Source organism: Mirounga angustirostris, unplaced genomic scaffold (assembly GCF_029215605.1).
Source record: "Mirounga angustirostris isolate CCGP_5_RB_7025 unplaced genomic scaffold, mMirAng1.0.hap1 SCAF_2, whole genome shotgun sequence".
In the NCBI taxonomy this organism is placed as follows: domain Eukaryota; kingdom Metazoa; phylum Chordata; class Mammalia; order Carnivora; family Phocidae; genus Mirounga; species Mirounga angustirostris.
The window spans coordinates 144226008-144238079 of NW_026991710.1; the positions used below are offsets into that span (position 1 = coordinate 144226008).

The 12072-nt window shown below is 39.1% G+C and overlaps 1 protein-coding gene across 5 annotated transcripts in view; it reads right to left on the reverse strand.

Moving 5' to 3' along the window:
- Positions 1 to 1621: 1621 nt before the first annotated feature.
- The window catches only part of LOC123848095 (histone PARylation factor 1), a 33885-nt gene continuing 23434 nt past the window's right edge, over positions 1622 to 12072 (reverse strand). For 2 of the 5 annotated variants that reach the window (XM_064585291.1, XM_064585290.1), the window contains 2 exons: positions 8574 to 8746; positions 1622 to 7140 (listed from right to left, as the gene is read on the reverse strand). In XM_064585291.1, coding sequence (XP_064441361.1) covers positions 7009 to 7140; positions 8574 to 8746 — 305 coding nt within the window. In that variant the 3' untranslated portion in view covers positions 1622 to 7008. The remainder of the gene's footprint in view (positions 7141 to 8573; positions 8747 to 12072) is intronic. The other 3 variants (XR_010409631.1, XR_010409630.1, XR_010409629.1) reach the window with 3 other exon arrangements.

Sequence of the window (12072 nt, forward strand, 5' to 3'; positions counted from 1 at the left end):
TAATATCTTGAAGCTTTTATTAGATCATGAAGCCATATTAGAATGACAATTAAAAGTTGAACAACATTTTAGGAACTTCATGAAACATTTCTTCATTTTGCTATCTGCCTAAAATTGGTATTTTGTCCTAGTTTACTTGCTCCCTTTGGCAGACTTCAAGCTTTCTTAGTAACCCCTTCAATGAAGCTCATTTGGCCATACAGAGTGAAATCTTTTCTAAATTATACTTCTATGTATCTTATCTTCATCTTGTCCTAAGTGTATCTGCAGTGTGAACTCCTCAGCATTGGCTACTGAATAGCTTGTCTTGAGTTACAAGCCTTCAAAGGAGAAACCAGCTTCTTTGCAGATAGCTTCGTAACATTAAATGTCACATGGATTTTATTTTCCATGTTTCCTTTTTGATTTCACGTCCTCCTTTCATTGCTCATCCTGCCTCACAGACCGACATTTCAGGGTGGATATTCAAGGTGGATATTAATTTTCTTCCTGGTATATTTCTATCCCTTGATGTGTCTTACTGCTAAAATACAGGAAAAGTGTTGTATTTCTAATGCATTCACTGGTTTTCTTCAGTAGTACTACCTGTTCCACTTTTCTTTTTGATATATTGAGGTGTGTCTGCTTTTCAACCAAACGATGAAATAGTGGAGACCATGAAATATATGTGCCTGGCTAATTGGCAAATTAATTGACCAATATAATAAGTGGAGCGCCTTATTGGAGTACCCTTTTTGAGAAGGTATGATGAGAATGGGCAAGGGTGTCAGCATCTCTTACTAATAATTGTTTTCAGTTTTGGTTCATGAAGAATGCTTAGTTTGTTAATCTGTGATGTTGCCTAGAGCTGTATTTATCTGTTTTTATTTATACTAGTGTAGTAAAGCTGCATATCATTACAGTAAAAATGATTACTGTGATGAGTTAATCAGAAAATCTATTAAAATCTATATGACAATGTGTGGTTTGGCCTTTAATTATATCTGTAAGAGTCCTCCCACTTCTGCTGCTGCCCTATGCAGTGTAGGCCAATATGCCTGGCACATGCCAGCCTCAAAGGGGTGACAAATACAATGTTTCTCTCAGGTTACAAAGCCATTTCTATACTTTGCAGACGAGGGGCCACAAAGGAATAGATGCTGGATTGAACAGCAGGATATAAATACTACCAGCAGTAGTAGGGAGTCTCCATTTGTCAGTGCAACTTGGAGGTTTACAGAAAGATTTCACTTCAGTTTACTTTCAAAAAGAAAAATTACGCTGTTGGCATGAAGATAAAACATGTAAATGATTTACATTTTTTTTTTAGATTGATTTATTTACTTTAGAGAGCGGAAGGGGCAGGGGGAGAGGTAGAGAGAATCTCAGGCCGACTGCACTGAGCGTGGAGTCTAACCTGGGGCTCGATCTCAGGACCCTGACTGAGATCATGACCTGAGCTGAAACCAAGAGTCAACCGCTTAACCGACTGAGCCACCCAGGCGCCCCTACATGTTTTTTTAAATTTTACTTTGTACATTTGCTAATAGAACTGCCTAAATGAAGGTGGTAACATTTGAATTGTTAAAAGATTTCAGTAGTGTAATATTAAACTCTTAGTAAAAGACACTTGACTAAAAAGTCTGTAATAGATTTTATTTATCATTCATTTCATTCGATCCTTCACTGAGTTTTTATTGAATACTTACTGTGTGATAGGCACTGCGCTGTGTTCCTGAAGCTTACATTCCAGTAGGGACAGAGACATATATGGTATGTCAGATGGTGATACATATCACAAGTTATTTAGTTCAGCAGATTTTTCTTTTTTTGAAAGTGTGCCACACACTGTTACAGCATACATAAATCAGGCAAAAATTCCCAAAAAATCAGTAATCGGGAGGATGCTATTTTTTATAGATGGCCTCAGGGATAAGGTGACATTTGAGCAGAATCCTAAAAAAAGTAAGGGAATGATACAGTTATCTGTGAGAAGAATGTTCTAAGAAGAGGAAATAGTATATGCAAATATCCTGAGGAGGGATACACCTGACAGGTACAAGGAATACCAAGTACGTCACTGTGGCTGGAGTGGGGAGTAGGGTGTAAGAGGAGGAAAGAAGTTAGGGATATAGTCGTTTGACTTTTATTCTGAATAAAATGGGAAGCCAGTGTGGCAGAAAAGTGACATGATCTGACTTAACGTGATCTCTGGCTGCTTTGTAGGGGATAGACTATAATGGGGAAGGGGTGGATGGAGGGAGACCAATTAGAAGGCTCTCGGAATAATCAAGGTAAGATATGATAGATGCTTGAACCTGACTCGGGTGGTGGAGGTCGTTCAAGTGCTGGATTCTAGACATTTTGGAGGTGGCAGAGGCAGGATTTGCTAATGGATCGAATGTGGAGTGATACAAGAGGAGTAAAAGATGTTCCCAATGGCCACTGACTGAACTGGGAATGACTTCAGGAAGACCAGATTTGAGGTTGTGTACAGAGGAATTTTGGTTTTAAGACATTAAGTTTTAAATGACTTTTCGACTTCCAAGTGGGGATGTCAAGTAGGCAGTTATATATACCGAGACTCAAGTTCAGGAGGAAGGTCCAGCCTAAGAGACCTAAAACATCTGGGAGGTATCATCCTGAGCCAGTGAACAGAGTGGACTGAGCATTGACATACATGTATATTTAGATTTGAGGAGATGAGGCGCCAGCAGAAGAGGGAGCAACCAGTGAGGTAGGGTGAAGATTGGTGCCTTTAAGAGAAAGGTGGTCCCATAAGGCGTGAATAATAGTTTCATGGAGGATCAGTGAAGTAAATGGGGATTGAAAGTTGCCCAGTGGGAGATAATGGATAACTTTGATCAAAGCAGGCTCAGATCAGGCAAAAGTCTGATTGGAGTGGGTTTGACAGAGATTGATGAAAGGAATTGAAGGCAGCTATTTTTTTTTTTTTTTTTAAGATTTTATATATTTGAGAGAGCATGAGCAGGGGCGGGGAATGGGCAGAGAGAGAGGGAGAAGCAGCCTTCCTGCTGAGCAGGGAGCCCCATACGGGGCTCCATCCCAGGAGCCTGGGATCATGACCTGAGCCCAAGGCAGGTGCTTAACCAACTGAGCCACCCAGGCGCCCCAAAAGGCAACTATTTCAACTCTTGCTGAGTTTTCCAGAAACTGGATGCGTGAAAGAGAGTATTTTGTTTTAGGATGCAGGATATTACAGCTTTTATTGTTGATAGGAATATTGGAGAGGGAAAACTGATTTGAAGAGAGAGAGAGGTCTTTGAGTAGGCAAGAGGGGATGGCCTCTTGGGACATTAAGCAACATTTATAGCAATGTGGAAGAGGCAGAGTATATTGGGTAGTTGGTAGTGTGGGGTGAGATTTTGGGGAAGTTACTTTGTTTTTTCTTAGTGAAATAAACTGAGGGCTGGGAGGTACTGTTGCATGTTTGAGGAAAGATGTGAAAGTAGTAGGATTAATGGGCAGTAGTATGACCAACTTGAGGTTAAAACAAGACCAGTTGTCGGGGCGCCTGGGTGGCTCAGTCGGTTAAGCGTCTGCCTTCGGCTCGGGTCATGATCCCAGGGTCCTGGGATCGAGCCCCGCATCGGGCTCCCTGCTCTGCGGGGAGCCTGCTTCTCCCTCTCCCACTCTCCCTGCTTGTGTTCCCTCTCTCGCTGTGTCTCTCTCTGTCAAATAAATAAAAATAAAAAAAATAAACAAACAAAAATACAAGACCAGTTGTCATGGTTGTATTTTTTCCCCCAGCCACCTGATACTGAGCAGAAGTAGGAGTAGGCAGCTTTTTATCAGGCTTAAGTTTCTAACGTAAGTACAGCTAATGGGGAGAGGGGCAGTGGGGTAGATGAGGGAGTGATCATAATGATGGAGAGTGGAATACAAGGGCTGGGTGAAGAGGGAAGCAAGAATACCAAGTGAAGAATAGTGAAAAAGGCTGTTAGATCAGTGAATTGGTGTAGGCTACGGTGGGTTTGAAAACTGGGTGGAGCTGGGGACTAGAGAAAGAGAGAGGAAAAGACGGGTGGTGATATTTTGGACAGTAGGATGCTTGAAACTGAGATTAGGGAGGGGGTTTGCATTATTGGTGCTGACAAGGTCTAGGGTGTGACTTTGGAGTTGATAGCTAAAGAGGGGGACCATCTAGATCAGGAGTCAGCAAATTTTCCACTGTGAAGTGCCAGATAGCAAATATTTTAGGCTTTGGGGGCCATAACAATCTGCTGCAACTACTCTGCCGTTGTAGGCCCACATAATACGCAAATGAACAGGTGTGGCTGTTTCTCCATACAGTTTTTTTTTTTTTTTAAGATTTTATTTTCACAGAGAGAGACAGCGAGAGAGGGAACACAAGTAGGGGGAGTGGGAGAGGGAGAAGCAGGCTTCCCGCTGACAAAAACAAGTGGGTCAGATTTGGCCCTCAGCACGTTTGTTGACCCTTGGTCTAGATACTGAATAAACTGTGGGTTTAGGGTATCAGGATCATCTGCATAGATAGCGGGTATCTGTCATTGTGGTGACGTAATATGTAGCACTACCTTGGATTAAGTTTTATAGCTTTCATTTTTTCCCTTGGGTGTATCTTTCCACATGTGTGTTTGAGAGATTATACCCCATTATTAAGCTCCAGGAATGAGCTTAGCTAAATTCGAGTAGTGATTTTCTGTTAGATTCTTACCGAGTTAAGGTACTTCATTTGGGAGTCTAGGCATTTAGAACGTGTTCTGAGAACAGAAGTAGATAGGTGGTGCTTGGAAGCGACTATAGCCATTGGATGGCCACATCCTCGGTAGATAAAAATATTCAGCAAACTAGGTTAGCGGACTGTGCTTCAGTGAAGGAAAGAGAAAGAGAAGTTTGGTATTGTATTGTAAGGAGCTTGCTCTTTAATGAAAAATGTTCCAGTAGTTGGAAGGTGAGTACCTCCTGAAACCTGTTTCCAGCCCTCTGACACAACTTTCCAGTTTGAGACTGGAAATCCGCAACTACAGTATCCAGATGATAATGGCCATATTCTTGGCATTGGTATCCAATTCAATCTTTGCTGTTACGCAACGCCTGGCGTTCTGAAAATACACATTCATGTTAGGTTTGTATAAGCAAAGGATGAAAAGCTGATCTTTTTTTTGTCCCCCTTCATTTTAATTTGTTCCTTGATAAGAAGTCCTGTTAGAATCTGTATTACTGATCACAAGGCATATTTAAAAAAAAAAACTACAAACTGTATTTGAAACTGTTGGATCAAGGAATGGCAGAATTTATTAAATGGCTAATATTTCTAGCTAAGAAGATTGATTTAAGATAGCTGATTTGAATATTTTTTTAGATATTTAAAAGATATATGTTAATATATGTTAATTTAAAAGATATATGTTAACTATTTCTGAATACTGCCCCTAATATTAGGTACCTTAGAAACTAAGGAAATCTGAGGAAAAAGGCTCAGGAGCTTATAAAATGTTCAATTATTTAAGATCCAATGTGATTTGGTCACCTTTTCTAATCAAAGTATGTGTGAGCTAATGTTCCTGTCATCTTACAGCTTAGTTCAGATGGGGCCAGGACCTGCAGATGCTTACACACTGAAATGTGGCAGTTTCTTAAAACCTCCTGAGACCTCCCCATCAGAACTATGAAAGTTCCAGTACAGTAATGAAAGGGAAGGTAAAAGGATGTTTTCAGTTTAGTTTGGCTAAGCTATTATATAAAACATCTCTTGAAGAAAGCATCTTAATGACCTACAAAGGCAGCCTGGGCCATGGGAATGAGAATAGATACTAGGTATAGGCTGTAAAAGCAGAGGAGATTTTTGACCTCAGAAGACATTCTATTGTCTGAGAAGTCAAGAATTCTTACCTTAAGGGCATCTCAAAATAGTTTCCCAAATCTTGCTAGTGTGATTTTATCAGGCACTTAGTGAGCAGCATGGAATAGGGTCATTTTGTCCAACAAATAAATACATACTCAAAGGTTTGTGTTACTGAGGGGGGATACATACTGATAAAATACATGTTCTTAAAAAACCTGCAGCTTAAAGACAAGCTGCTTGTATTAAAAATCCTGGCGGGAAGTGTTTGCAAATAGTCTACTCATACTTTATATCAAAAAGAGTAAGTATCAGAGTATCTCAAACTATTTTAAGAAGACAGCTGACAGGATAAGTGACACTGGAGACTGACAATTCAACAAAAGTTCTTTGGGTAAGGCAAGTCAATCTTCTGCAAAACGTGGGGGTTACAAGATGACCTAAGGGCTTTTTTACCTTGAACTTCATACAAAGGGGAAATGGCTTATATGCTCTTCAGCCCAATCTGCAGAGTTGGCTATTTTACATTTCATGGTTTGCGCTCTGTTTTTAAGGGGAAGGACATTTTTTTCAGGCTTGAGGATGTGAATCTGGTTTGCAGTAGTAAACTTTAAATTAATGGTATACTGATTAGTATACTATACTGTATATCAATATTCTATGCTATACTGATTAGTTCAAATACAGTGAGTCAAAGAATTGTTTTAAAGAATATACCTAATAGGTACCTGGACTACATATGTATCATCTGGAGATATTGTTAAAAAGTAACTTTGGTACCTCTGGGGTCAGGCACCTCCCAAGTTTACTTCCCCTATGCCCTCCCCACCGCCCACAAATCCAGTCCTTAGAGCTATAGCTATTATTAACTCAAGTCTGAGGAAATAAATTTTTAGTTGTCCATATGTTCAATATTGAAACAGGGCTCCCTGATGAGAGAATAGTCTAGTTATCCACGGGCAGTAGACCGTGACTTCCTGTGACATGTCAGAGGACTTTGGTTGTCTTTCAGATGTGATTAGGGCATCACCATTTAGATGACTGCCATTTATCTGCACATGAAAGAAAAGGGTTAGAAGAGCTTTATAAACGTTTTTAGTAAATATTTCCATCAATTTATTTTCTGTATTCCTTAAAAACAAATCACAAGTTTAATACTAATGCTTTAAAATATTATACACCGAAACAAAGCCAACTCTCATTCATGCTGCAAGTTGGTCTATGTTCTCTTTACTTCTGTTTGCCAAATGATCTTCAATAATTTCTGCAAAGAGATTCCTCTTCAACAGATTATATGCAAGAGGTAAAAGCTGGCCAGCAACTTTATGAAAATACTGAAAAATAAAAGAATATAACATTAAGCAGAGAATATAGCAGATGCCCTAGTAAGTAGCAAAAAACACACTGAAAAAGCTCTTGTTTAACAAAGCATACTCTCCAAATCATTTTAGCTACTTTCTCAATTGGCTAGGAACAGTGAATTCACACAGGCATTTAGCATTCTGTTCAAGAGGCAACCTTGTAGTACTAAAAGACTAATGGTACATCTTGAAGAAAATTCAGAAGAAAATGGAGTTAAAATTTTAAGCTTCCTTATTCCCTTAGGTAAGGATCATCGTCCTTTTTACTTGCCCCAAACTATACGCTCAAATGTTCTTTCCTTCTTTAGTGTATCCCTACCAGTTAAGATTTTAATCATTATTTTCCTTAGTTGATACTATATGAAACGGTATGCTGAATTTGAGTTTTCAAATCACATTTATTCCCCTTTATCTTCAAATTCTCTCTCCCTGACCCCACCATGTAACCCTGGTCCATCCCTTAAGTCACTGCCTTGGGTTTATCAAGTGACTTAGACTACTGCTATTACATATATACTCGAAGAGAACCTGGCAATGCTTCCGTTGATGCAGTTAGCACTTACCAGATGCTCAGTACTGTGCTAAACCTTTTCATATGTTGTTTAGTACTCACACCAATCATTTTCAATTAAGTTGATAAACATTTTTTTGGCAGGCCCAGCATTATTCTGATTGGCCAATGACTGTTATTCTGGCTGTTAAACACTTGTGATTATTTTTACTAATAACCATATATAAGGTAGGCAAAGAAACACAGTGATAGGGTTTGGAGCGGAGTTCTCAAAACAGACGCCCCTGACCAGTGGCATCAGCCTGACCTGTGACGGGTCTAAGACTCACCCAAGAACTCGATCAAAGCTTGGAGGGTGGGGGGCGTAGGGGTAAGTACCCCAAGCTGTGTCTGAACAGCCCTCCACGTTGTGGTGATACCTGCTGAGGTCAGAGCGCCGCTGGTTTAGTCTTGCCGCTCACACTGGTCTATAGAGCAGCAGTGTTACCAGCACCCAGGAGCAGGTCAAACGCAGACTCCGGCCTCACCGCAGATGCACTCAAACAGTCCTACGAAAGGTATGTGTACGTAGCCATACACATATCTAACTAACAGCATATAGCCCTAGAATACATCTAATAAGTAAATTCACTTTAATGTAACCTGAAGGCAAATAACCTTGGTTAGTCACCTTTGGTAGAATACAAGATGAATTTCAAATAAATATTTTCAGACATCTGCTTATCAAAAAGTTCATTTTGGGAAAAAAAAATTCATTTTGACACACAAGCCGAATTTATATCCTACCCACGCTAGTGGGGACATAAATGTGCATGCTCTAGTATGCCTGTATGTGGAGTGTGGTGGGGAAGAGCAGGGTTTGGTGACTGTTGGGAGGTAGTTTTTTTTTACTCACGTGTGAGCCGTAACAAAAGAGATCCATTCCCAGCTCAAGCCCCATACCATAATCACATTCATCATTAGCAAACTGCACAAAGGTCATCATTTCCTGAATGGGAGCAAAAGCTTTTAGTCTGTCCTCATCACTTGGTGCCTCAACAATTGTCTTGCAAATTCTCTTGAGGTTGGCTGTAAGAAACCAAGGATATAAAAGATGATCTGCACCCATCATCAAAGGTAAAAAGATAATTAAGCTGGATTTTCCTCATCAATTTTTATACTAGTACAACAAATGCCACCTTGGGTGGCACTATAATTTAGAATGGCAATTTTATAATTTAAGAAAAGTGGTTTAACAAAAAAGATTTTTATATCAGCAAATTGTGACTATTTTACCATGGATCTAGTTGCAATCATGATTATACATAAGCTTTTAAAGATTTTTAGTAGGCTAGTCCACGGATCAACAAACTGTGGCCAAACCTGACACACCCTGTTTTTAACTGCCCTCACACTAAGAATGTTTTTCCATTTTAGCTCGTTGGGGGAAAAAAAAAAAAAATGGCAACAGAGACCATACATAGCCCACCTCTGGGCCAGTCCATGTTAGGAGCTGGATTTAAAAAAAAAAACCCAAAACAGACCATAATGTTTATTCTTTATTGCCCTGTCCTACCTGTTCTTAGAGGCAGAGAGAAAGGCAATATAAGAAATAAGAAATCATTGCCGAATTAAACCTTTACCAAAGTGTGGCCACAGCAAAAGTGTAATTTGATGTGAGAACACAGAGAAAATTCCTAATCTCTAAATTTAAAAAGCCGGTGGTTTAACATTTTCATTTTGGCTTTCAACATTTTCCCCTCCTCTCCTTTCTGGATGCCGGTGTGCATCAGATCTCAGGATGCATATGAAGGTACTTAACACTATCTAATTAGACTTCCTTTTTGACAAATTGTACCTCCTTTTTGACAAACTACTGCCCTAAGGATAATCCAGTAATAAAAATAATGGATATTATTCAAACAAGCCAACAAAAATACATTTCTGAACTAAGTGGCTGCTGTACTGGGGGGGAGAGGAAGATTCATTAGAACATTAACAATTACACCTAAGAATGATACATGACTTTTAAGTTTTAATGTATAAGGCACAATATTCTGTTGATACTAACTACAGACCTAAGATTATCAAGAGTGGTAAAGAAATACTAGGGCTTTTAACCTCTGAATATGAATATATTTGATTCAGTTGTGACGACTGCACCGAATGCATACTCTCTGTGAGGTCACCAAATGTATTTTGTTCCTTTTCCCACCTTTGGTAGATAAATATCGCACTGAACAAATTACACTTATCACCTATGTTCCTGCCTATAAATAGTGGTGACGCATTTATTGGTTTGAAACTTTTTTTTTTTTTTTTAAGATTTTACTTATTTATTTGAGAGAGAGAGAATGAGAGACAGAGAGCAGGAGAGGGAGGAGGGTCAAAGGGAGAAGCAGACCCCCCACTGAGCAGGGAGCCAGATGTGGGACTCGATCCCGGGACTCCAGGATCATGACCTGAGCCGAAGGCAGTCGCTTAACCAACTGAGCCACCCAGGCGCCCCGGTTTGAAACTTTTTAAAAAGAGTTTATTTATACAAACTTCATAAGCTTCCTTTTCAGAAAAAAATCAGTGCCAATCATTTAAAGGAAACATATCCAGCCTCCATCAAAAAACCTTAAGGTAATAGAAAATAAGGGGTTCCTTCTTGCACCCAGAGAAGATATAACATCGATTGAGACCCTTAGAATCTCTCTCACCACAGTGCTGCTGGCAGCCCCTACAATTCAATTAGAGTTGGCATGGAAGTGAAGACCTAGTTGTCTTCTGTTAGCAAGTAATTTAAAGTTTATCACTTTCTGATGTCTTCTACTTTCACTCCAGGTAAGTCATATATGGACTACAAAAGAATAAGCAATTTACAACAATTACTAAGCTATCAAAATACTAAACAGAGACGAAAATATTCAGTTCACCACCAGTGTGAGGAAAAATATGTTCTTCCACCAATAAAAACTTCCACGAAAATTCACTTTAACAGAAGTCCAAACTTGATACCTAAGTGAAGCCTTAAATTAACACTCAAAAATGCTGCCTTAAATGTTACTATTCAAAACAATGATTTAGGAGCTTCAATACTTGGTTCGTATTTTATTCTTCTACTACCACCAACTGGAATACTTAAGCTAAGCCATAGTGATTGTGCCAAAGTTAAAGTTGGGCAACTAGCTAAGCAATTATTCTTTAGTTAGTGGTAAGCACTCCACAGTCAGAAAGACCTAAGTTTGAGATCCAGTTTCCACCTGAAAAGGGAATAAAACCTACTTTAAAGAGTGGGGGGAGTGTTACTGTATAAATATCACTTGATATAATTTATTACGACATTTATGAACTGCTTAATAAATGGTATCTTATTTGCCAGGTTGGAATGTTATGTTCCAAGTTTCAAAGGGGAAACTGGTTATGAACAAACTACCCTGTGATTTACCGAACACTGTTGCACATTAACAAACTGCAGGTCAACTGTACTTTCTGGCAAACAACACTAGGCAAAAGCAAGATGATATTAGGTCCCTAACTTTACGCCTTGCTGCACTTCTCAGTCAAAAATAATTAAACCACAGAAGGATCTGGTATCTAGAATGTTAGCAAAAGGAGAGAGAAATAAAAATGATTTTAGACATAAAAATAAAGACCCACAACCAGGGGAGGGTAATAAGGTTTACTCCAGGGTATGACAACTTAATACCTACCACCCTAGATCTGCAACAATGTTCTCAGACTTTCCCAGACAAGACAGTAAATCTGCTTTATAAAGCTTCGAGTGCACTAACACACAGGCAGAAGACTGAACAGGAAAGAGCTGGAGCCTATACTCGTTCCCCATTAGAGACTGACTACCTCTGACTTCAGAGAGGAGATACAGGACAGATTAGACTGTCCTGTATGTATGTCCTGTATGTAGGCTACCTATGTAATTAAGTTTTTTCTGGTAGCTGTATTAAAGAAATATGTGAAACTAATTTGAAGGTATTTAACAACCCATTATATCCACATAGCATTTCAACATGTAATTAATATTAAAAAAAATTTAAGTTTCAGTTTTTAAAGTTAAATGAATTAAAATCAAAATTACAAATTCAGCTCAATTGCACTAGCCACATACGAAGTGCTCTGTAGCCATTCATGGCCATATTTACTTTTCCCATGGAACTCCTCTAAAATGGCAGGGGTACAGCAAAAACAGTTACACATGAATAGTTGTGATTTAAGATACCAATCTTGGCTGGAGACTCTGTACAACGAAGTTTGAGAACAGCTGCTTTAGAAAACTGGTTAAAAAAATGCAGATTTCTAGGTTCCAACCCCAGAGACTAACAACCAAGGCTGGTTAGTTCTGTTCTGAAAAATGGATGACCAATATTATATGTGTTTGGGCAGGAATACTTGGTTCTTGAGGAAGTGCTAAT